A 27,669-nucleotide genomic window follows, 5' to 3' on the forward strand; every position below is an offset into this window, starting at 1 on the left:
TGCTTGCCACCCGCTGCCCACTGTTATCCTAGTCTCGGAGTGCGGCTAAGCGTGTGCGCTGCAATTTATGCAAATGCAACTGCCAATATTATTGCATTATTGATGTAGTGCCGGCTATTGTTATTGTGCTTGTTGTAGTTGTAGTTGGCTACACTGAAGTCAACTGCAAACGTAAGTAGGCAGCGGGATGGCGCTGTGTTCAAAGGGAGCTTGTTCTGCATTTGGAGCACCAAACACTGGAGTACTTCTATGCTAAGTAGACAAGTGCATATGTATATATTTTCAATTTATTGATGGTCACTAGACTGCCACATGCCACATGCACTTTGCGTTGCGTTGGCAACAAACTCCAGCTAAATTAGCATGCCATTATTATTGGCTGCCGCGTGCCGTTGTGCCCTTACTTTATACCCTCTAAGTCTACATATACATGTGTATTTTAGTGTATGTATGTATGTGTGCACCGCAAACCAAATTATTTGCAAGCAGCGCTTAACGCTGGTGGCAACTCGTGTGCCAACCTCGGCAATTAAATATAAGACACAGTCGCCGACTGCCACAACCATTTCGCAACTTGACCAATTGCTGCCATTGTTGCGCCGTCTCAGCCGCCGTATCCGTTAATACGCCCGTTGTGTATGCCATGGCATTTATTTATGAAACCACAAACACATGCAGCGTCGTCGACGCCGCTCAGCAGCGGTTGCACGTATTAACCAAACTAGCAGCAGTGCCTTCCCGCCCAGCATGTCCTCAGCTGTGTATGTGTGTATGTATTTGTGCTTTGGCACACAAACTTTGGCCAAAGCGGCTGCGTCAACACTTTATTGGCACATATATGTTACAATAGCAACAACAGCTGCTGTGACGCATGCCGGAAAGCAATTGAGTTTTGGTGAATGCCCTGTGGAATGGTTAATCATTTATTGGCCACAGTCTTGGGCTGCACTGAGCATCCTTAAGCGTATGCCAGGATATCTGTCGTAATTCAGGCAGCAGGAAGACTGTCTTTACTGCATGTCCGTTTGAAAATTTATACACAAACAAAATGTGGAGTTTATAATATAGAGAGTATAAGAATGTGTTAAATAGTAAAACTGAAATGTGTGTAAGTCCCTTCAGCTCATTAAGTTACCTTTGTTGGGTTTGTGGCACGAAATATTGTATAAAGGTGGGTGTTTAGTAAGCGCGGTAGGCAGCTATAACAAACAAAATGAATAACTTTGGATGTACCGAAGCTAGTATATCCTTCACAAATAATAAAATTTCTAGATTTTTATCGCTGAGTTTGTATGGCAGCTATATGCTATAGTAGTCCGATCTGAACAATTTCTTCGAAGTTTGTACCGTTGCTTGAGAAACTAATACACTTTTATTTTCGTGAAGATAGCTCGACAAATAAAAAAGTTTTCAATACAAAAACTTGATTTCGAACATTCGGTTTGTATGGCAGCTATAAGCTATAAAAGTTCGATCTGAAAAATTTCTTTCGAGATGATACCGTTGCTTTAGAAAATAATATGTACCAAATTTCGTCACTCTATTTTGTTAAATAAAAAAGTTTTCCATACAATAACTTGATTTCGAATATTCAGTTTGTATGGCAGCTATATGCTATAGTAGTTCGATCTAAACAATTTCTTCATATATGGTGTCGTTATTTTAGAAAATATTATGTGTCAAATTTCGTCACGATATTTTGTCTAATAAAAAAGTTTTCAATACAAAAACTTGATTTCGAATATTCAGTTTGTATGGCAGCTATGTGCTATAGTAGTCCGATCTAAAAAAATTCTTTGAAGCTAGTATCTTTGCTTTAGAAAATATTATATGTCAAAGTTCGTCACTCTATTTCGTCAAATAAAAAAGTTTTCAATATGAAAACTTGTTTTTGAATATTCAGTTTGTATGGCAGCTATGTGCTATAGTAGTCCGATCTAAAAAATTTCTTCGGTGCTTATATGCTTGCTTTAGAAATTCGTATGTACCAAATTTCGTCACTCTATTTTGTCAAATAAAAAATATTTCAGTATAAAAACTTGATTTCGAACATTCGGTTTATATGGCAGCTATATGCTACAGTAACCCGATCAGAAAAATTTCTTCAGAGATGGTATCGTTGCTTTTGGTAATAGTCCACGCCAAATTTTGCGAAAATATCTTGTCAAATGAATAAGTTTTCCATACAAGAATTAGATTTTTATCGATCAGTTTGTATGACGGCTATATCTTATTGTGGTACGATTTCGATGATTTCGACAAATAAGTAACGCCTGAGAGTGAAAAGAAGCCGTGCAAAATTTCAGATTGATATCTCCAGAACTAAGGGTTTAATTCACATACATATATGCAGACATACGGCTCTTGGGACGGAGAGACGCATTAAAAGTCACTTAGGACATGTTGCGATATTTAAAATTCACAAGAGAGAAGGCAAGGAGTTGTAATAACGCTCTGAATGATTTGCTTCTAATTGTCTTTTCGGAATGAGATTTCATTAGCGAATTGCTTTGCTGATTATAAAATGTATATGTCGTATTGGGCGCCGCAATGGACTCCACCAACACTTGTGTCACTCCCCATCGTTGAATCACAGCTGGCGCAGGTAACAGCATTAATTTTGAACACACACACACCCATGTAGTGGCTCTGACTTATTTGTCAAGCCTTCTAATGATCATTTCATTCAAACTGTATACAAAATTTCGCCCAACAACAAATGTTACCGGCGCCAAATCTCAGTTTGATTGTGCTGCGCTGAATGAAATCAAATCAAATTCCGGCAAGTTGTGCGGCAGACTTGAGAAAAGTAGAAGCTAAACGCTTATAGCAATTAGCGCTTCAAACAGTTGTGCTGGTGTGTGTGTGTGTGTGCCAAGCTAAACTCTTTTCTAATTAAATTGCACTCATACGCACTGGTGTGCTGAGACCAAGCAAACGTGGAAGTAGATTGGTTCACTGGAAAGTGTTGCTGCTGTGGCAAAGCGTGTTGCATGTGGCGCAAAAGCGCTAAATCACGCTGCTAAACGCAATTAAAAACTGCGCCAAAGTTCAGCTAAACAACAGCAACAATAACATGACGCCTTACAATATGTTTCCTCTTGTGCATATGTATGTGTGTTTGTTCATATATCAATAGCTATGCACATATCTGGCATTCCCATGCGCGTAGTGTTTGCTTTTTTGAATTGTGTGCTTAGCTTTCGCCTCGAAATAGTTGAGTGCAAAATACAAAATTCACATTGCACTTAGTTCATAATGCAATTCATGTTGTTGCTGATGGATTGTTGCTACACTTACACGCTGTATTGTTGCAGTTAGTTATTGTTGCGCATTGTTTGCGCTCGCTATTGTTGTTATTATTATTGTAGCACTTAACCTGTTCTACATCAACATTAACATAATATGACTACAACAAACTGCTGAAACTTTCAAAACAGCAACAACAAGCACAACAACGTCATGTACGTGGGCTGGTAGCAACTGGAATGTGAATGGGAAATTTGTCGTGGCGTTGTTCGTGCTGCAATTGTGCACTGCAAAAAAAAAAATACAAAAAAAAAAACAAGAAAAAGGCGGCAACAATGGTAAATAGCAAAAATTTGATGTGTTGCTGTTGCAGTGGTGCACAAATGGGTGAGCAGTAGCTTGAACTTGTTGAAAAGTGTTCTGTGCGTTCTCATATCCATTGTTGTTGCTAAATTTGTGGACTTTCACACACATATGTGAGCACTTAACGCGTGCTAGCTAGTAAACGCATAACGAAAAATCGGTTTATACTTCGTGTACTGGGTGTTTCAAAATGCTTATGCTTTGTTGGTAGAGTACATTGAACTGAATTGAAAAATTGAAACAAAACAGTCACGTATCAAAAAAAAGCAAGAACATTAACTTCGGTTGCACCGAAATACACGAAGATTTCATACCAGAACTGGGTTGTAAGAGGTTAGTTTGTACGACAACTATATGCTATAGTGCTCCGATCTAAGCAATTTTTTCCAAGAATATAGTATAACCTTGAGAAATAAGCCGTACCAAATTTTGTCAAGATATCTTGTTAAATAAAAAAGTTTTTCATACAAGAACTTGATATAGATTGGTCAGTTTGTATGACAGCTATATGCTATAGTGGTTCGATCTGAAGAATTTCTTCGTAGATTATGTCGCTGTCTTAAATAAATATCCAAGCCGAATTTCGTGAAGATATCTTATAAAATAAAAATGTTTTTCATACTACGGCTGGATTTTGATCGATCAGTTTATATGACAGCTATACGCTATAGTGGTTCGATCTGTATAATTTCTACAGAAACTATAGCATTGTTTTGAAAAATAATCCATGCAAAATTTCGTGAGGTTATCACGTTACATAAAAAAGTTGTTCATACAAGGATATGATTTCGATTACTCAGTTTGTATGACAGCTATATGCTATAGTGGTTCGATCTGCACAAATTCTTCCAAGATTGTGTCATTGCTTCAGAAAATAATCCATGCAAAATTTCGTGAAGATATCTCTTCAAATGAACATGTGTTCCATACAAGTACGTGATATCGAACGTTTAGTTTTCATGGCAGCTATATGCTGTAGTAGGCCGATATCGACGATTCCTTTGCAGCTTCTTGGCATGAAAATATTATGTGCAGAATTTCAGATTGATATCTTTAAAACTGAGGGTTTAGTTCAAGTCTATACGGAGAGAATACGGATAGTTTTTTTAAAACTGCCCTCGCTAGCAATTTTACAAACTAATCCTTTCCGGGTTTCCAGTACTCGATAACCAGAATTTTACTGGGTTTCTTCTCCCCTCATCGCCGGAGGTTCATTGGGCACATGAGATATTTTGATCCAAGCCCTCCTCTCTTCGCTGTTGACCTACTTAGCATAGACTGTGCACTATCTGCCAGCTGTGACCCCGGATAATGATATTGATATTGATATTGATATTGATATTGATATTGATATTGATATTGATATTGATATTGATATTGATATTGATATTGATATTGATATTGATATTGATATTGATATTGATATTGATATTGATATTGATATTGAGCCAATATATATGTATATACGCCTTTGAGAAAGTGGTTACTATTAGAAAAAGCATCTAACCTCAAAACAATATTTCCACTTCAATATTATGACAAAGTTTCATTTACTTAAATTCCGTTTGAAATAGCCATTTGAGATCCCGAAATACCGCGCTTTTCTCGCTCAAAACCTTATTTGCTCACTCGCTTAGTTTTTACTGCAACTTCTGCTTCTGCTTTGCTTTCGCTTTAATTTTCCTTTACGCGTCATTTGATTACTTTCAACAGTTTCCGTTTTTGTTTTCCCAGTGTAGTTTATGTTTCCAAAACAAGCTTCTCATCCGCTTTTGCAGCAGCACTTTTTTACGCGTTTTTGCGCTTTCTTTCTGTTTAACTTTGCCCTCTACTCAACTTCACTTTTTGTTGTTGTTGTTGTTTATGTTATTATTCTGCAATTTTTGCGAAAATGTTTGCCATTTGTTTTAGCGCCAACGCTGATATGAAGTAGACTTCGTGCCGAGCGCAGCGCTGCATGTGTTGGTGGTTATTTGCGCGTCTGTTGTTATTGTTCTTGTAGTGTGATAAGGCAATACTTGGCAGCTTTTTTGCAGTGAAAATTATATAATAAAAAACTGAAGAAACTATTTTCTTTATGAAATTCGACAACGAAAGCACGAAAATGTCAATTACTTATGGCTCAAATGTAGCCTTAGTGTTTGCACTGTTAGAAGAAAAAGAAAAAATATGTGAAAGTGTTAGTGTCATAAAATTTAAAATAAAACTGTTATTATAGAGAGATTTCAATAACTTTGTGCTTAAGTTAGAAACAATAGCTTAAATTTTGATTAGTTTAAATGAAAGTGGTAGAAATTATAGTTAAAATTTGGGTTGGGTTAGTTGAAAGTGGGTAATAGTGCTTTTGAATGCCTTTCAGTTTGCTTGTAACCTGCTAGCTGTTTTAAATTAATCAACAAACTAAATGTGACCCTTACAGTAATTAGCATAAGATACCATTTCACCTTTATTTATGGCAAGCATCCATATGACATTAACCTTTATACTTGTAGTTAAGCCTTTTTTGCACTGAGAGTGCTTTTTAAGTAGATATGATATGGTAATTGATAGCACACAGGGCATATATACGTTACATTTCTATATATTGTACTACTTAGTTACTTTCCAAAGTAAACAGGACTTAAAAAAAACAGAAAAAATTTGTTTTTCGGCAAAAAACAATTTCATTTATTCAAAATAGTCTCCTTCAGCTTTAATATAGCTTCCTGCACGGTCCAAACGCATATCAAACGAGTGTTTTGGCTCGTTGGCCGGTATGACCGCCAGTATGCCGGTGCAAGCCTTTTGAATGGTTTACACGTCTTCATAACGCTTTCCTTTCATGGGCAAATACATTTTTCCGAAAAGGAAGAAGTCACACGGTGCCACACCAGGTGAATACGGGTTAATGCTTAAAATGTGATTTTTGGTCAAATAATCGGTCTCAAGAGTCGATCGATGAGACGGTTGTTTTTGGTCGTCAGTCAATTCGTGCGGAACAAGCCGTGCATACACCTTTCGCAAGCCCAAATGTTCGATCAAAATGCGATAAATCGATGTTTTTGAGATGTTCCATTTCATTTCCATGAATTTCAATGATGATTTCGGCTGATTTTTGATTAATCCACGCACAGTTTCGATGGAATTTCCGGTGATCACGGATTTTGATTGGCCCACATGCTGATCGTCATTTATGTCCTCACGACCACTTTGAAACTCACCTTGTATATGTATTAGAAAAAAACAAGGAAAAAAGTTAACCTCCATAGCACTGAAGCTTCAATACCCTTCACAAATAAAGAATATTCTATTAAAGAGCGACCCTCCAACTTTTCGATAGAATTTTTGTAGTACGAGTTGTTTTTTGTTTGAAAATAGGCTGCAGTTTTGGTGGTCACCGCTACATTTGACAAAAAATTCTTCCCAGCAAACATTCTTACGAGATCTGAGAACAGGAAAGAGTTGCTGGGGGCTAGAACTGATGAATACGGTGTATGCAATAGCAATTCGAAGCCCAATTCGTGGATTTTTGCCATCGCTTTCACTGACTTGTGACACGGTGCGTTGTCTTGCTGAAACAACACTTTTTTCCTTGAAATGCGTTCGTTTTTTGGCAATTCCGTCTTTTAAACTAATATTGTGATTTTCTACGCTTTTGAAATACATCGTGGACAGTCCACTCGGATGACTATCGATTCGACTTCGGAGTAAAATGATGGAGCCATTCTTCATCCATTGTTGTTGCAGCATGCACTTTGCACAGAGCTTTCTCATATCCAATTATTCATGAATGATATGTTATACATTTTCAGTTGATATCTTTAGAATCTATATCGAACAACTCTGATGTTTTCCTGTGTCGGTAACGATCTGCTCTATGCATCCACTGCTTTCACTCTTCGTTGTTTATTTCATCATACTTAACCTTGGCATATCAATTTTTTGTAAAAAAGCCAAACATCTATCCTTCAACATCAGTTTTGCTGCACTTCACTTCTAATTCGCCTTAAGTATATCCAATTAAACTCTTTTATCCATTGTTTACCCAATAAACTCGGTATTGCTCATTCCATTCCTAGACATACACCCCCATACCATTACAGCAACACCACCGTGTTTTACTGTCGCCGCAAGATTTTTGTTTATTGAGTGCAGTACTGGGTTTTCTTCAAACAAGCTTCTGTACTTTTATTCCAAATTTACAAAATTTGCTTTCGTCAGAGAAAATATTCCTTTTTCAAAACTCCACCAGCTTATTAATGTACTCATTGGCAAATGTAACTAATGTAACTCACTTTTGCTTGTGCGTCAATACTATGAATGGTTCCTTCCGTGCGATTCGGCTTCGATAACCAGCTTATTTGAAAATTTTGCCTACAATTTCACTTCAAATGATTTTCTGAAACCTTATTTTAACCTCTTTGGCAACATCTGAAGCCTTCGTCTTTGGATTTTTCTGCGGTTTGTTAAGTATTATATGTCGATTTTCACGATCACTCAATTTAGAGGGGAAACAAGGTTTTGAGGTGGTGGAACCCATCTATTTATATGTGATAATCACTCCTTGCATCGAGCAGTGTGTTCGGTCCTCTGTCTGACCGATTTTAGGTAAAGTTTTTCCTTCTTTTCATAACTTCACGATTATATCTCTTGCACTGGCATTTGGTGTGGGTCTCCAACGTTTCTATAAGGGCGTTACCAACTTCAAGGCAAACTTAATATACACTATTTGGAGTATAAATTTGTTTAAATATAATATCTACTTAAGTACAATGAACAATTAATGCACTAAAGGTGCTTCAAACTCGCCTTTTCTTCAATAATTTCTGATAATATTCAAATATTGCCAAGCAGCAAGAGTAATTAAACCTCAGTGCGCTATTTCAAATGGGTAATTAAATTTATGCTAAATAAGATTTAATTAAAGATGCTGACATTAAATATAATCTCCACTAGAATTCACTTTGTGCATTTGTCAAAATATGTGGGTGTATGTGTGTGTGTGACGTTTTTGATGTTGGCCACAAAATGTGCGGCAATGCTTGGAATGTTCATTGGCAAGTCACTCAGCTACACTTAATTGTGTGTCTATAATACCTAGGCAATGCTATGCTCTAATATTATAAATTTCTGATTGCTAAAAGCATAGTTACCACTAATGTTACTCATACGACCTGTCGCCCACGTCTTCGGCAAGAACGTTGCATACCTTGACTTGACTTGTGGCACGCTGTGTAAGCGTTTGTCGAATTTCTAATAATTATATAATTATGAAGGCGCAGACAACAACACACAATACTGGCACAAAGCCAATGCCAATCATATTAAAGGCAGAGAAAGCCAATAAGCCTTCGAACAGTAAGTCTTTGACCAGTGTTTAAGAAGAAGCTAGTTCGAGACAAGCGAGGCAAGCGTCAGCTGTAGCATGTAGTCTGTAACTGACAACAATATGCTTAGGCTGGTATCGATATATATATAAAATATATATAGATACTATATAAATATATATATACAGAAATATTTATGTGCATCTATATGCGTCTATGGGTATGAGTAAACGCTTTTAATAGCCGCAATCAATTTACAAAGCAACATTGTCTGTGTAGCTTTAGCCAATAATAGACTGATATTTCCAAAAACCAATAACATTCTTACACAAAATCATACACACATACTATATAAGCACACTATTATGCCTATAGATTTTTGCTAAGCAACATAATGTACTAGCATTTATTATAATGAGTTAGTAGCGGCATTTAATATGATAAACTCAATTTATATGTGCATATTTGCCGCACACACACACACACACATATATACATACTCAAACACAGCCTTGTATTGGCTTTGTAAGACACGCGCAGGGAGCTTAACCACAGCAGCCAAGCGTCTAACCGCACGGCTGTTGGTGAAATATCTCTACTTGTACGTGCTAAATATATACATACATATATAGGGTGTTCTTTTCGGCTGTCTGGTTTCCAAGCAGAAATAAAATGCATATTATTTAATGTAATGGCCAAGAACGTAAGCTTTCTTATAAAAACAAGCAGCGATAAACGCAATATACTTGCTGAGTATGCGTGTGACAGGTCGTATGAGTAACATTAGTGATAACTATGCTGGATGACGTGAACGACAGGTCGTATGAGCAACATTAAAAATGACTTCGGGCAAGCAACCGAATAAATTTCAGCCGAGAAGCCCAAATTTCTATAACTTATTGCAGCAATTGGCGGCGTATGACAGCAATAATGAGAAAAGTATTCTCTCAAAGGCGCCAAGGCTCTAATCGCCTCACGAAAATCGCCACATCACATAACACTACAAAAATGTGGTGCAGCGGAGCTGAATCGGCGATCTTTGGGGCCGAACCCACGACGCGGGATAATGCTCTCACTAAAAATGGGAGCAGTCGAGCAGGTAACGGTATCGACCATTCGTCTAAATAATCTCTTTAACGAAGTTATCTAAACTTCATGAGCCCGATAAAGAAATCTGCCTAATGAATGAGTTGGTGACTAGCCTGAGCCTCATGACAACGCAGACCTGATGCGCTCAAATATCAAGAGCACACAGGTAGGGACAAATTACACCTGGCATCAAGATAGCCCAGATCAACCTACTACAGATCAAACTACTACATATTGCCTTGGCGGTAATAACTAACTACATAGCTTCGGATGATCAATGGACTGAGCTCTGATGAAACTTGTCGCTTCTATGAGCCAAAGTCCGAGACGCTGGCTCAAATATATTGTTGGGATGTCATGACACCGATCATCAAGATAGCCCAGTTCAACCTATATCACACTCTTGTCGCCTCGACGGCAATAACAAACTAAGTAGCCTCGGATGATCTGGGCATCGTTTTGGCGCAGGAATCATGGACTGAGCTCTGATGAAATTTGTCGCTTCTTTGAGCTAAAGGCCGACACGACGGCACAAATATTCTTAGAATGCGTTGAGGGGACTAGAGAAAGACTGTAGCATTTGGAATACAAACAGTCTAAGCAAAGTCACATTAATACAGCATTTACTAGATTTTCTTATCGCTTTAAGATTGAAGAAACAATACAAAACAACAAGAGGGCACAATAGACCTATGGTAGCTGTGCAAAACTCCCTACCTTCCTATATATCTAAGTCTGACAAACCAAACTATATATAAATCAAGTAACAGCTGCCCAACTACAAGAAAAATACCAAAAAATGTTTCCTTACTGAAAACCACACGTCCAAAAAAAGAACACCCTTTACATAAACATATGCTCGTGCCTTAGTTGTGTGGTAAGCTTAAGGCAGCTATTTTGCCAAGAGAGTGGTTGATTTGTGCGGCTGTTTTGGGTTTGCTTGGCTGGTTAGCTCATCATGCGACCGCTCAGCTGCACAATTGAGCGCTTTTACCCATACTTCGACTAAACTAATGAATTTTTATAACTATAATCAACATAATTTCATTCAAAAATCAACAATCTGCTTAGCAATTTCTCCTCGAACGAAAAAAAAAAATCTTAGACTCAGACATTAAATACCAACTACATTGTACTTCATGCCTTCCCTTGATATTCAGTGTCTTCATATTGCTGCTCGCAGTTTCCTACCGGCTATGCCTGAAAGTTCGGCTCATTTTGATTGATATGCAGCGCAGCTAGTATCCATTTTCTTACGCATACCAGCATATGGTCCACACATAACATAATTGTACTTAATCCCGCTTTTGTGAATGCGTGCTTGAACGTGCGCGAAAATTTCCGCAGCAGTTAACGCATAATTAAGGCGCATTATGCCCGCAGTCCAACTAACTGTAGTGCTGTGCCTAATTGTATGCTTAGCTAATCTAAACGCTTGCCACGCCTACGCTAAGCTGAAATTTATTCATAGATCGCTGGGCTTAGCGGCAGCGGCAAAAAAACCTATAGGGGCGCTGTCAAATAGATGTGGTTATGCGTATGTGTTTATGTGTGGTGTGTATGTAGGCGTGCTGCATTTGTAATAGTTTCATGCGCCCAAAATAATACGACAGAGATTTATGACGTACATTATGTGCGGCTATTAATTATTGCCTACTTTTGGGCGTGCACTGATAACTAATACATGGGCGTTTCTAATTATTTGTACTAAGAGGCAAGCGGAAATGTAAAGTTCGCTTTAAAGCGTATGTGGAATTGGAAAAACTTTTAAATAAATGTTAATGAGAGAAGAAAAAAGCTTAGCTAAAGCCGGGTTTACTACTATGTGGCGTCGACACGACATAACACGAGGTCTACTTCTGGAACACTTTTGATTGAAGGCGGAATATTAGATTTGACCTATATAACATTTATACAAAGGTAACATTACCGTTTCATAGAGCGCACTTTGATGATTACTTCAGCGAAAGCTCTGAAAAAAGCTCTGCTGAAAGCTTTTGGTGCAAATTGCACTAAAATAATTTTTTTTATATCCAGTATAGGTTATAATAATTTTGTAACAGAAAAAATCTCGGACAGCATATAAAATACATATATACATAAATTATGAAGATTAAGCGTGTTGAGCTGGCTCGTTTTAGCCATGGCCGTCTGGTTGTACTCCGACCAGTCCTTCAGTTTTTGAGCTATCGATCCGAAATTTTGCACACCTCATTTTCTCTCCAAGCAACTGCTCCGTTGTCGGTACTGCCGTTATCGGACCACTATAGCGTATAGCTGCCATACAAACTGATCTATCAAAATAAGGTCCTTGTATAGAAATTTTTTTTATTTCTCAAGATATCTTCATGAAATTTGGTTCATAATATTCTCTAATTCCAACGGTATAAACTCTGAAGAAATTATTCAAATTGAAACACTGTAGCATACAGCTGCCATACAAACAGATTAATCAAAATGAGTTGCTTGTAAGGAAAACTTTTTTATTTCTCAAGATATCTTCATGAAATTTGGTTCATAATATTCTCTAAAGCAACGGTATAAACTCTCAAGAAATCGTTTAAATTAGAACACAATAGCATATAGCTGTCATACAAACAGAATAATTAAAATGAGTTGCTTGTAAGGAAAACTTTTTTATTTCTCAAGATATCTTCATGAAATTTGGTTCATAATATTCTCTAAAGCAACGGTATAAACTCTGAAGAAATCGTTCAAATTAGAACACTATAGCATATAGCTGCCATACAAACTGATCTATCAAAATGAGCTTCTTGTAAGGAAAGTTTTTAAAGTTCACGAGATATATTAACGATATTTTGAGTGAATTATTGCCTGAAGCAACAATACATTTTCCGCAAAAATTGCTCAGATCGTACAGCTATAGCATATAGCTGCCATATAAACCAATATATGAAAATCTGGTTCTTGTAGGCACTTTTCTTGCTAACTTGCATTAACAGCACATAACTTTTAAAAAATTATACAACACCAGTATTTTTCATTTTATGCGCTTTTAATTAACTCAGCTTTATGGTTTTCTGAAATCCCCTTCCTAGTAATTCACACTCCATTTAACGCTGGCTCCCATCTTTTATACCTTTTCCGAGCAAACTTCACCTTTGCCTGACGCACATACAAGTAAATCTACTCAAAACATCAAAACTTGTGAGCGTCTTCGTTGCTTAAATGGCTCCGGCGACAGTTGGCAAAACTTGCATCCGCTTCAACTTTAAATAAAACACAACAACTATATGTTTGTTGTGAAGCATTTCAACTTTATATGATTCTTATCTTATCTTTTGCTTGGAGAGCACATTGAATTGTAAATTGCATTGCAAACATTCACAAATCTGCAACTATTTTGCAGCTTACGGCTGTTCTTTTAGGCCACTGCTGAAAGATAAACTGAAAAGTTTCAATCTCCGCCGCCTGACCGCCATCCGTGCGCACCGCCCGCAATTCCATTAGTGTGAGTGCATCAGCACGACCTGTCCACCCACCCCAGCCAATGCAGCCTGTGGACCGCCATAGTTGTGCCCGGCGACCGGCGCCCGAGGCAGCGGCAAAGTTGAAAGTGCAACAACGAAAAATACTTGGAGCGGTTATTAATATGCAACTGCAACTCTTGTGCCTGCTATGAGAGTGGTTGCGGCGCAACTCTTCCAATAATAAACAAAGTCCGTACAATATGAAACAACAACGATGTGGCGCATTTGTAATAGTAGCAGCGCTTAGGCGGAGCGATAACAGCGCAAACTACATCATAAATTCGTGCAAACTGTTGGCAATGTGTTGGTTGGGGCGTGTGGCGGTGGCAGGCGTGGGTTATGCCAGCAGAACACTTGAAAAATAAATTTTGTCGTTTTCGCTTAGAATGTGTTTCTATTTTGTTGTTATTGCTTTCTGCGAACTTTGCTCGTGGCGACGGCGGTTGAGGGCGGGGTAGCGGCAAGGCAAGAGTTTAAAAACGGGCGTAGACTTCTTACGACCACTTGGTGGACACTTTTGAACATTTTGAACAGCCATAATGCCTGAAAAGCAGAGCTCCACCTTTTCCTTTAAAATATATTTGTATAAATGTGCACTTAGCGGCATACTTATATACATACATATATAGCCAAAAATGGGTATATATTTGGTAAATAATATATTTGGTTGCGCTAAATAAATTCTTATTAAGCTTGAATAGATATGTATTAGAAGGTGTATACTAGGGTGTGTGTTATTTGCCAACATTATTGACAAACGCCACCTGCAGTAACAGCTTTTGTCCTAGAAAATGTTTGAAGCTATTTATTTTTGATTTAAATAATTTAACTCATACATTTTACATGGGATTTTTTTAACTTTTGCTTTAAATTTTTTTACTTCAAAGAAAATATACATTCCAATATAAAATTTTTCGCTCTACAAAGCCGGTCTTAATGACTTTTTTTCATAATATATATTTTTTTTAGTTATACGCTGCTTTAATTATGCATCAAATGTGTTGTATTCATTTCGGTCACCATGTCGTATGAGTAATATAAAATGCACAAATCACAAAATGATATTCATATGGTACACCATGTGGTATGAGCAACACAAAATGTGAAAATCACTCGAGCAACTCACTTGATCTATAAATTTAACTACATACGTATAACTTTTAAAGGAGTAGTTTTATGGAAAAAATTATTCAGACCAATTTAAGAGAGCAGAAAATTTTTTACTAGAATATAAGACTTTCTAGGTTATAGATTTACTATTTTAATGACAAATATATTAAAAAATCTCATATAAAATATATTTGAGGAGTAAAATGATTTAAGCAATGATCAAACAATTTTTTTTTGTGCAAAAACTGCAACATTAGTTGGTGTTTGGAAAAAAAGAGAAACAAATGTTAACTAAGCCGGCACCCAAGCTATAATATACTTCACTGATTCAAGTTTCTACTAAAGAAGTTGATTTTGATCGATCAGTTTGTATGACAGCTATATGCTATAGTTGTCCGATCTGAACAATTTCTTTAGAGATTGCAGCGATGTCTTGGGTAATAACATATACCAAATTTCGTGGAGAAAGCTCGTAAAATAAATAAGTTTTCCGTATAAGGAATTGAGTTTGATCGGTTAGTTTGTATGACAGCTATATGCTATAGTAGTTTAATCTGAATGATTTTTGCGGAAATTATAGCGATGCTTTGTTATGACAGCTATATGCTATAGTAGTTTAATCTAAATGATTTTTGCGGAGATTATAGCGATGCCCTGTATAGTATTATAAGTCAAATTTCATGAAGATACCATGACAACTAAAAGTGTTTTCCATACAAGGACTTCAGTTTTATAGTTCAGTTTGTATGACAGCTATATGCTATAGTGCTCCGATTTAAACAAATTCTTCAGAGATTTTAGTGATGCCATTGATAATATTTTATGCCAAATTTCTCGAAGATATATTGTCAAATAAAAAAGTTTTCCATACAAGGACATGAGTTTGAACGTTCAATTCGTATGACAGCTATATGCTACAGTTGTCCGATCAAAAAAATTCTTTCCAATATTGTGTCGCTGTTTTGGATATTAATCTGTTATGAATTTCATAAAGATATCTCGTAAAATAAAAAAGTTTTCCATACAAAAACTTAATTTAAAACAATCAGTTTGTATGGCAGCTATATGCTATAGTAGTGCGATATCCACGATTCCAACATGTAAGCACCTTTTTGGAAAAAAGCTCACGTGTGCAAAATTTCTGATCGATATTTAAAAAAATTAAGCTCAAATTCGCATATATACTGATAGAGATGTAACACACACCCTATCATCAGCATACAGCCACGCAAAATTGTATAGACACATTTGAAGGCGGCGGTAAATGCGAGTTTAATAGCATTGTTGTTGTGCTTGTTTATTCCCCAAACGCAAGTTGCTCACTTACTTGCTTATAAAAGTTTACTGCCTCCACCTCCAACTCCAGCGCCAGCAATTCAAGACAACCCTTTTGATAGCAGTCCGCCAACCCTCCAATTTGGGTAGCATGATGTGGCGTGGGGGGGTGGTTGGAAATTGCAATGCAAATTTTATTTTTATTCAAATTTGATGTGGTTACTTTGGCGAATGGACTTTAAAGTGTTTATTTTGACACACTTTGTAATCATTGCACTTCGGTGAATACCCCCCGCCCCACGTAAATGGCACCCAACGAGGGACTTACAGCTTTGCATAACTACAATATTTGAGCTAACTTGCGAGAGTTTCGGTGTGACTCGTTGGGACTTTTGGCGCATTAATTTATTGTGGTTATAAGTAAAAAAAAAAGTTGCAAAGAAAATGGTGGCAGTTAAGCCGCTGGCGATAAAAAATGCCAATCGATGACTTGAAGCAGCTTTAACACAGAATTTAATGCAGAAGTAAGAGAAAAGCAGCTCCATGAAGTACAAGAAAGTAAGAATGTAACGTGGCAAGTTGCATTTCATAGCCAATCTGCCACATACAGTGGCAAGAAGGACCCTAAAGATGGCAACAAATGCCGTTGGCTTCAAATGCTGGATGTTGATGACTTAAAATAAAAAGATATTGATGCCAACATGTCGTTGCTGTTGTTGTTGTTGTGGTTATTGGTTGATGCTTCTGATAACAACTGCTGTTGCTGTGTCGCCTGTGCTTTTGATGATGCGCTGATAGTGCAGCATATTGCAGCTACGAGCTTGATGAAGCCATTGTTAAGCGAACGTATGTTGCATGCAGCGCTCTACAACATGCCACTGCTTGTATGTAAAAGTAAGTGTGCACTTCTACACATCCATGCATGGGTTTATGTGTGTGCGTTGTAAGTGCTTCTACATATGTGCAACAGCAATTTAAGAGCGGTGTTGAGTGGAATTTACAGTGGCTTTCAGCTTTTAAAAAGCGACAAAACGGTAAATGCTTCAATGTGCACATGTACGAGTAAATTCCTGCTATATGCAACTGTGTGTGTGTTTGCAACAGCTATTAAAGTGCAAAGCAGTCAGTGGCAAGTCTAGAGTTAACTACCACAGCAATGCCAACAACTACAAACGGAGTATGAAAAATTAAAGTGTGACGGCAAAACAAAAGCTATCGTGCAACATTTTGCGGCAGGCTTAATAAACAAAGTGAAATGCTGAAATTTGTTGTACGTAGGCGCAGCCGAATGTTTCATTGCCGCACTACACCTGTACATTCTTTGTATTGTTGTTTGATGCTGTACATTCTACTGCATGTTGCAACAACTGCTGTGATGGATAGTGCGTAGGCAGCGTTGCTCAAAAAAACTAGAAATTTTCGATTTCAAGTTTGTAACACATTTAAGGAAACGTCGGAAATACTATAAATATTTATGTCCATTAATAAATGATCAGCGTAACGAGCTCAGTCGATTGACCATATCCGCCGGTCTGTCTGTATATATGCGAACTAGTCCATCAGTTTTTGAGTTATCGATCTGAAATTTTGCACACATCCTTTTCTTCTTAAGAGGCCGCTTATATGCCGGAATCGTTGATATTGGATTTCTATATCATATAGCTGCCATACAAACCGAACGATTAAGTTCCACTTTTGTATGAAAAACTACTTTAGTTGACGAGATATTTTCACGAAATTTGTCATGAATTATTGCTATATACAATGCTATAAGCTTTGAAGAAATTATTCAGATCGGAGCACTGTAGCATGTAGCTGTCATACAAACTGAACGATCAAAACCCAACCCTTGTATGAAAAACTTTTTTTGCTGATGAGATATTTTCACGAAATTCGGCATGGATTATTATTTAATACAATGCTAAAATATCTGAAGAAATTGTTCAGATCGGACGACTATAGCATATAGCTGCCATATAAACTAATCGCTCAAAATCGAATTCTTGATCGAAAACTTCCTTAATTGTAACGAATATTATAGCTTAGAACCAAATGAAACATTTTCCTCACATTGTTCTCACTTTTCACACATAAAATGCTGCATTACTTAATATTTTTTTATTTCATTTGATAAATAATTTCATTGTCATAAGCAACACTTGCTTTTAACTACTCCCTCTTTCTCTCTCTACTGTACTCTCCGCGCACGAATTAACTGCATTTGCATGTTATAAGTTCATTTGTGTGTATATGCACTTGTAAGTATGTATATGTGTTCGTGTCTCGCCGACTTCCCGAAGCGAAGCGCACAACCGAAGTGCAACAGGACTAAACCGCTTAATGTGGCGTCATGACGACACCTATCACACCGCAGCAAACAAGCTAAATCATAAAAACCGTTTGTGGTACAACAACAACAACAATAATCCGAGTAATTTGCAATCCGATAACATTTGCATACAGCGCGCGCTTCCGCATTGCTTGCCGCCGCCACCGCCGCGGCAAAGGCTGAGTGAGCGCGTACAGCTGTCGTAATGAGGCATTAAAAATGTGGCAAGTAATCGAAGCGGTGCTAATAAGCCGCAAATCGCTTAAGTGCGCAAAGCAAAAGCAATTGGAAACGTGCAATGGCGCGTCAAAACTGTTGCAACCGTACACAATGCCAGCGAAACCTTGCCACTGTGTCGAGTATGACGTTTGCTGGTTAAGCGGGGGCTGAGCGCGGCAGTGTGGGCGCAGATGAGCAGCATTTGCGGCAGGTGTGCAAACACTAAGCGTTAAGCTGATTGCACAACTATTTACCGGCACTACGCGCTTGCGTCAGCCCACTTTGGTTCTGAAGTAATTTCGAGTCTGCGAGTCGCCCCGATTCCGCCCCAACCGCCGCTAATGTGCCATGTTGAGCCGATTGCTATTTGGCAACAACTGAAATTAATTCACAACGCAATCGAGCATGCAACATAACGGCAATTACTTAACTCTTGGTGTGCGCTCTGAGCTGGGGAAATGAGCGTCCGCCACGCACACCGCGAGCACCCGGCTGCCTGCCTGCTGCCTGCAACTGTTTGCTGTCTGTTAAACCGTACTAGTATGTGTAACGTTGCCGGCGGTAATGCGAGACGCGCGTGCTAACATAACGGTGTAAGTGCGGCGCTGGCGGTGTCATTTTGCTGCAAACGTGGCAAGGATGTTGCCAACTAATTTGGCAAACTAACATCCGTGTTGCATGTTGGCGCATGCGTGCGCAAGTGTGTGCTAAGGCAACACCACACTAACGGGCGTATCGATTTGCAACACTTGACACCTAACGGCAGCATCCGTCCGTCCGTTCGCCTGCCCGCCAGCCAAGCATGCCGATTGCCAGTGCCAAAACGTTGGAAAACGATGGCGCCTGCAGCGCTAGATAAAGTTGTTGCTGTTGTTGCTGCGCGCTCACTGACATTTGCCATTTCGCTTACGATTATGTATACATGTATGTGTATGTGTGTGTGTGTGTTCCGTTGCCACGACGTTGTGCGCTTGTGGCGGGAAATGTAAATTGTATTAGCAGCACTTCTCAAGTTTACCTGTTGGCAGCAGCAACAGCAGTTGCACGTCGCCAATGGCACTGACACTGACAGCTTCATTGCGGCAGCGTAGCAATGAAGTGTAAGTTGATTGCGAAGTGAAAGTCGCAAGCGGATGCAACGAAATTTTACACACTGTCAATGTGTGAACGGTTGTGAAGCTGCGATTGTCACTTACTATGTATGGCGGTGTGTGTTGGCTGTGCCGGTTGCAAGTTGTTACATTTAAGTAGTTACTTTGGCGCGCTGATGTGGCAGAATTTGTTTACTGAGACAATGTCAATGAAGACAACTATGATGCGATTGGCGTCGAAGACGAGCTTGTTGTGGAATTTGGCACGCATTGATGGCATCCTGCTCGCGTTGTTGGCAGCAGCGCCTCATAACAGTTAAATCAATTTGCTAAAAAGGCAAAATAAATGCGATGATTGAAGTTACAGATGACTACTGATTGAAAGTGGCTACCACAGCGAGTTTTTGTATGGGATTGTATGGGATTTTATTTTCTACAAAAATACTTGATTTTGATCGGTTAGTTTGTGTGCCAGCCATATGATATAGGGGTGCGATCTTAACTATTTTCTCGGATGTTACACCGCTGCCTTAAATATTTATTTATTCGTGCTAAATTTCGTGAAGATATCTGGTCAAATGAAAAAATTTTCTTTATAAGGACTTGGTTTTTATCGTTCAGTTTGTATGACAGCTATATGCTATAGGGGTCCGATCCGGAAAAAATCTTCAAATATTTTAGCGTTGCCGAAAACATTAATCATGCCACATTTCATGATGATACCTTGTCATATAAAAAAGTTTTCCATACAAAGACTTGCTTTTGATAGGTTTGTTTGTATGGTAGCTAAATGCTACAGTGGTTCGATATGTAAGTGTTTTCCAAATCTTGTAGCGTTACCTTGCGATATAATTCGTGCTTGATCTAGTGAACGTATCTCTTCAAAAAACTTTTCCTTAAAAGGACATGATTTTGAATTTCCAATTACTTGTAGTATGGCTAGTCGAAAAAGTCTTTTCGTGTTTCTAATCAAACTGCAACTTATTTTTTTTATATTAATAATGAACTTTGGTGAACCAAATATGTACTATTTTGGTCGAACACTTTTTGCCATTTTCTCGCTAGAGACATTTTTCCATCAGTGTAAAGCTTTTCTGGTTTCTGGGCGAAAAACTGCGACAAGTAATTTTCACAGGCTTCTCTTGAAGCCAACTTTACTCCATTAAGAGAGTTCTAATTTCACCAAAAGAAATACTAATCCGATGGTGCAAGGTCAGGGCTAAATAGTGGATGCATCAAAACTTTCCAGCCAAGATCTCTTAGTTTTTGCCGAGTTATCAAAGATGTGTGTGGTCTAGCGTTGTCCTGATGGAAGACGAAGCCTTTTCTGTTGATCTGTTCTGGCCGTTTTTTGATTGTTTGCTTCAGTCTCATCAGTTGTTGACAGTAAAATGTAGAATCAATCGTTCAACCAGGTTAGAGCAGCTGTTATGGGATGATTCCTTTCCTTTTCAACCCCACCAAACACTCAGCATAATCTTTGGAGGCATCAATCCTGGCTGTAAGACCATTTGTTGAGCTTCACCACGCTTGGACCGTGATCTTTTTCGCAGATTATTGTCGTGTTTGATCCACTTTTCGTCTGCTGTTACCATTCGTTTCAGAAATGATTCGATTTCTTTTCATTTCAGCAAAGAATCGCAGATGTTAATTCGGGCCATTCAATTTTTCACAGACAATTCATTTGGTGCCCAAATATCGAGCTTCTTTTTGTAGGCAGCCTTTTTTGAATGGTTCAAAGCCGTTTGACGATGAATGTTAAGTTTCTTAGCGATATCATGGCTTCTAATGTGACGGTCTTGGGCAATCTTTTCCATAATTTCATCGACTTTTCCAACGATAGGTCGACCAGAGCGACGTGCATCTTTCACATCGAAATTTCCAGAACGGAAGCGAGTGAACCATTGTTGTGCCACACGAACTGATGCAGCATCGTCTCCGTCAACTTTACAAATTTCATTGGTGGCTTGCGTGGCATTCTTCCCTTTTTCATACAAAAATTTCAAAATATAATGCATTTTTCCGTTGTTTTTACTCATTTTTGAACAGCTGTAACTTTTTTTCAACTTCCGTAAATTTAATTTTTTTTTTGGGTTAAACGAAGCTTTAAATATCACCGTTCCAACACTTCTAGATATGACAATGTGACTGGTAGCACTGGAGATGCACGACTGCAGCGACATCTATTAACAAAATACGAAAAGACTTTTTCGACTATCCAATACTAAATATACATAATTCAATGACGCATCGAATAAATCAACTGGTGAAATAATTTCAGTGCAAAACGTACGAAGTTATTTACTCCCTCCAATACCTGCATTACGACGATGACGATTGGGCCGCCCTATGAGGCTAGTGTTTTTATTCATTGTGTGCTTTGTGTTGTTTATATTTTCTATAAGAGCAAGCTTACGTAACCTCGGGATATTAGTGCCGCAACGCTTTGTCCGCTGCCATTTATGAACCCTACGGCGGTATCGCTCCAAACTATCATTTAATATGAAATGCTGACGCACATGAAACGACATATGTTGCAACGATGAAGCGTTTTAAAGTCATGAAACTAGCAAAATGTAACAAATTAACTCGCTTTCACTTGCACACAACCTACCGCCAGCACCCGCTTTGGCTGCCACCGCCGCGTGTTGCGTTGCTGAAATTGAATTTACATTTTTGAGCACATCAGTGCGTTGACGCCCTCAATGCATTGTTGCGGCCGCTTTTGCCGATGGCAATCGCTATAGGCAGTGCCTGTCTAGCAGCTCTGCCACCACTCCCGCACCGCCTGCGCTTAACCTTTGCTTTTTCGCGTTTGTGCCGCGCTTTTTACATATTTTATGCAGATCAGTCGCCGCCATCGGGCATAAATTTGCATCGCAACACGATATCCTCCCTGTAGTTGCCACATACAACTGTATATTACTGATAAAAGGAAATAATCATGCACGCATGCGCTATAAATATACATGTTTTCAAGTGCATTCGTGTATATGTGTGTGTAATTTATGGCGAAATTGGCAGATAAAGATGCCACTCTGTTATGTCATTCCATTTATGTTATAGCTCTGCTTGCAAGTATTTTAGTACTGAAATGTGCGTATACGAGGTATGACAATTAAGTAATGAGACTGATTCCATAAAAATCGTATATTTGAAAATTATTCTACAACTCTGCCATTCCCTTCAAAGTAGTCCTCTTGGGCAACTATTCAGCGATTCCAGCGCGTTTTTCATGTTTCGTAACATTTCTTGAACGCTTCGTTTGGTATATCCGCGAGTACCCTCGTCACGGCCGCCTGGATGTCCGTAATCGACTCAAAATGGGTTCCTTTGACCACCGATTTTGTTTAAGGAAACAAAAAAAGTCACAGAGTGTCATGTCGGGCGAATAAGGCGGCTGTTGTAACACGGCGATCGCTTTAGAGGCCAAATACTGGGACACTCTGTGGGCGGTGTGGCTTGGCGCGTTGTCGTGATGAAGGATCCAGTTACGAGCGGTGTCTGGGCGCACCCTGTTGACTCGTTTTCGCAATCTTTCGAGTACTTGGCAATAGTAGACTTGATTCACAGTTTTCCCCGGTGGAACGAATTCTTTGTGGACGATTCCACGGCTATCAAAAAAGGCAATAATCATTGTTTTCACCTTCGACTTGCTCATGCGAGCTTTTTTCGGCAGTACAGGCATAACACCAGAAGATGGTGAACGCGATTCTTCAATCGATCATGATGCAGCAGACGTTCCATTGCCAGACCTTGAAGAAGTCCGAATAGCAATTACCCGTCTGAAGAACAACAAAGCGGCTGAGACCGATGTATTGCCGACCAAGATATTCGAATACGGCGTCGAAGAACTGATTAGGAGTATGCATCAGCTTTTTTATAGAATATCCTCGGTCAAAAACATGCTCGACGATGAAAATTTAAGTATGCTCTGCACAATCCACAAAAAGAGAGACCACACAATCTGCGCCATCGTGGAATAAACCCCCTCAACATCGCACATAAGGTTCTAACGAGCCTATTTAGTGAAAGATTAAAGCCCGCCGTCAACAAACTGATTGGACCTTATCAGTGTGGCTTTAGACGTGGAAAATCAACAACTGCCCAGATAGAAAACCTATTAAAGGAAGATCGACACACACCACCCTTTCGTCGATTTAAAAGCCGCCTTCGTCAGTACAGAAAGGAACTGCTTTTATGTCGCTAAGGCTGATTTTGGTATCCCCGCTAAACTAATACTTCTTGCGCTAGCGGCATGCTGACCACAAGAGTAGAAATCATGGTGACGAGGACACGACCTTTTCTTACCCGTTCGAAATTCGGGTCTCTATACTAGTATGCCGCCTTAAGGTGACCTAACTCATATTATATAATTCGGAGTATCTTCTTTCTCAGCTAACTGTTTGATCAAAAGTCCGCTGAAAATAAAATAATTTTTAATAATTTTCTTTTAAACTGTACGCTCTATGAATTATGCTGCCAAAACTGTTATTAATATTTGCATACTCCTTCTCTTCTTATTTTAGTGAAATTCCTGCGCGAGGTGACACCGTACTTCCGAAAAGCCAGTATTATCTCCGAGGTGGGCTGGGAATTGCAGCGCGCCTTTCTGTGTCCACTGGGGCCCGGCGCGCCTACATCGCCGCCAGCGCCGAAGATCACACCGCGCGCCGACACGCGTTACATACCGTTACAGTTGACACATTTGGCGCGCAATTTGAAATACATCGATCCCGGTGAGTAGACAGCCAATAACAATAAACTAATTTTTCTATATATAGCGATAGTATGTGGCTATGCGCCTAAAAGTATATTTGATAAGTCAGACAGACATGCTTTAGAGTAAGATAGAAATGCTTTAGACTTGCTGCAAGAATTTGCTAATTTTTCACAAAAGCACAACAATTGCAACGGATTTTTACTACGAAATGTGTGTGGGCAAATAAATACTTGCATAAATCACTTTGCTGCTCGCTCAGCTGGCAACAAAACCAGCGCGCAAAGTCGACCTAAAATCTCTAAAATCCAACTGCACACTGATTAAGCGGCTCACACTGAGTGCCACCGCCATGTGGCAAGCTTGATATCTATGCAGAGGCAAGCAAACCCCAATCACACACACACACACTTATGTGCATCCGTCACGCGTGAAAGCCACAATGCCCACAACAACAGCAACAACGAAAATTAGAATGAGAATAACAACAACAAAAACAATAATAACAACAAAAACAATAATAATAACAAAAACAATAATAACAACAAAAAACACTGACAACAAGAAAACAATAACAACAACAAATCCAATAACAATAAAAACAAAACCGACACCAACGCTAAAAAGAGCAATAACAACAACAACACTAACAATAGCAACACTAACAACACCTCCTAAGTCGAGAACTGCAGCTGCAACAACAAAACCAACAACACTATTAACAATAGCAATAACAACAACACTAACCACTACTACTAAGACCACAGCAGCAGCTGCCCCAACGAGTGTTGTCGGTGAGGGCCGCTTGTCATTTGCATGCGGCAGCCAGCAGTCGCTCACAGCGATAATGGCAGCATCAGCAAATGCGATGAATTGCTACAAACTGCCGGCGCAAAATACACACTCAAAGACAGTGATCTGCTGACAATGAGCGCCAGCCCTTACCTCGAGCTCTTAGCAGTCAGCCTGCGGCATAGTCTCATTACTCGTTGCACTTGGTGGCCGACTGTGATGGAGGCGCTGTCGCCTTTACACTGCTTGCCACTATTGCCGTTGCTGCCACCATTTGTGGCAATAGTTATTGTTACACACACACACACGCGCGCACTTGCATACTCGTAATCACTTGGGTCCTACTTGTGTATATCTTTTGGCCCATCGCCTTGGCCGCCCCGTCGTTGTTCTTCTTCCTTTGCGTGTTCGCTTTTATGCCGGCGACTTTTGTTTCGCTTCACAATGCCAACATACACACATACATACATAAGTACGCGCGCACACCGACAGCACTTGCAACGTCTTTGTGCCACAGCACAACTTGACGGCATTTACCCCGCCCAAGCCTGCTCTATGCTGTGTAAAACTCAGCGCCCGCGCTCTTTTCGGGTTGCATTGAGTTCAGGGTTGCTGTGGTTAATCTTTCCGCCACGTTGATTTAATGCAACGTCGACGCGCGGCAGCGGCAAACGCCTCCGTTGCAATTGTTTAAGCTGATGTTGCTGATGACGTTGTTGTTTTTATATTTGTAGTTGTTGTTGTTGTATTTGTTGTCAATACTATTGTTTAATCACTAGGAAAAGTACTAACGGCGTCACTGTTATTGTTATTGTTCTACTTGCTGTGCTCATAGCCGCAAATCCGTCGGAAGAGCGAGAGCGACAATGCGCAGCAACGAGAAATAATGGCCACGACGCGGCTGCGAGATAGCAGCAAGTGGCAAATGAGTGTGTTGCAAGTGTTGCAGTAATTGTAATGTCTTATTTGTTGCTATTTTCCTTAATCCGTCGTTATTGTACATAACAACAAAGCGTTGCTCTCACTGTGCCACCCTCCGTCGCACAGTTGCACTGCTGGCGAATGACAAGAGGTCGGATGAAGCTTCGCTTTTCATTTTTCTGCTGCCATAGCTTTCTACGTTTCCAGCGTTCTGTATTTAATATTCATTACTCTTAATACATGTATTTACCAAGCCCGGTAGCATGCTTGCAATATCGAAGCATTTTCTGGGAAACCCTGTGTAAACGAAGCGCTTAATCCAATCTCTCTGTCAGTATAAATATTATTATACACTGAACTGGGTATATGAAATTTGAAATGATGGTTGGATCACCCAAAAAAAGGAAACGCCGGAAATACATATACGAATGCATGTTAAACAAACCAGCGTTTCGAGCTGAGTCCATTTAGCCGCAACCTTCTTTCTGTTCCTCTGCATATACAAGAACTAGTCCCTCAGTTTTTCAGATATCGCTCTGAAGCTTTGTACACATTCTTTGCTCTCTAAGAAGCTAACTATTTGTCAAAACCGGCAATAGCGTTAACTACAAGATCAATTGGAAACATGGCGCTACTAGAATTAGGTTAGGTTAGGTTAAACAATTAAACTGTGACCAGTTTTGGGGCTTTGCGGTACCAGATGGAGTTCAGTTCCTAGGTTTAACAGAAGTAGTCATTCTTTAAGATGCCTGTGCATGATGCGAATTTTAACAAACTCTGTGATCTCACTATCGAGGTTACATTGGATACATACCGTGGGGACCCCAGATGCTTACAGCGTAGTCTTGCCAATGCGGGACAAGTGCACAAGAGATACTCCATTGTTTCGTTGATGTCTTGGTCTAAACATTTCCTGCAGTCTTCTCGATCTGTCAGCCGGTCTTCTGTGGGCATTTGTTGCCATCAGACAGTGACCAGTTAGTATTCCAATCATGTTCCTACAGTCTCTTCTATCGAGTGCCAATAGGAATTTTGTGTACTTCCGATCTACCGTTTTGCACATGTCTTTTGCAGTCTTGCAGCCAGGTAGCTCGGTCCTTCGTAATGTGATTTTCTTTACAATGCTTTTGACGAAGTCATCGTATAGATAATGCATGGATTTCCCAATATTGTTCACGTTTTCGATTGTTAACCTTACACCATTCTTGACAATATTGTCCACTATTTGATTGCCTTCGTTGCCTTTGTGGCCTGGCATCCAGTAGTGAAGTTGCTTACTTCTGACAACACTTTCTACTGCTACCCTGCTTCCCAAAACACTTCTGGCTGATATGTGATACGAGAATAATCCCTTGAGTGCTGCTTGACTGTCTACGTAGATGTTGATTCTAGAATTGCCTGCAGGTGCATTAGAGATCAGCTCTTCTGCTTTCACAATAGCGAAGATCTCATCTTGAAATATACTGCAGTGGTCCGTCAACTTAAAAGGCTATCTTATGCCTAACTCTGGGCACTATGTTCCCGCACCAACTCCATCCTCCATTTTGGAGTCATCAGCAGTCAGTATTCCCATTTCTGGACAGCATATCATCAGCAGTTTGTTGTCCTATCGCCGATTTTGCTGCGCAGTTTTCAGCGAAGAGGTTTGTAGTTGACAGGTTTAGTCCCAATTCAAGTGCCGCCGTTGGAGTTGTTTTTAAAGCTCCCGTTATGC

General features: G+C 39.3%; 1 protein-coding gene across 1 annotated transcript in view; it reads left to right on the forward strand.

Moving 5' to 3' along the window:
* The window catches only part of LOC105227865 (beta-1-syntrophin), a 134,510-nt gene that overhangs the window by 76,971 nt on the left and 29,870 nt on the right, over positions 1–27,669 (forward strand). Inside the window, exon 5 of the mRNA XM_049457395.1 lies at positions 24,052–24,261. Within this exon, the coding sequence (XP_049313352.1) occupies positions 24,052–24,261 (210 nt within the window). The remainder of the gene's footprint in view (positions 1–24,051; positions 24,262–27,669) is intronic.

The sequence above is a fragment of the Bactrocera dorsalis genome, chromosome 5, assembly GCF_023373825.1.
Source record: "Bactrocera dorsalis isolate Fly_Bdor chromosome 5, ASM2337382v1, whole genome shotgun sequence".
In the NCBI taxonomy this organism is placed as follows: Eukaryota; Metazoa; Arthropoda; class Insecta; order Diptera; family Tephritidae; genus Bactrocera; species Bactrocera dorsalis.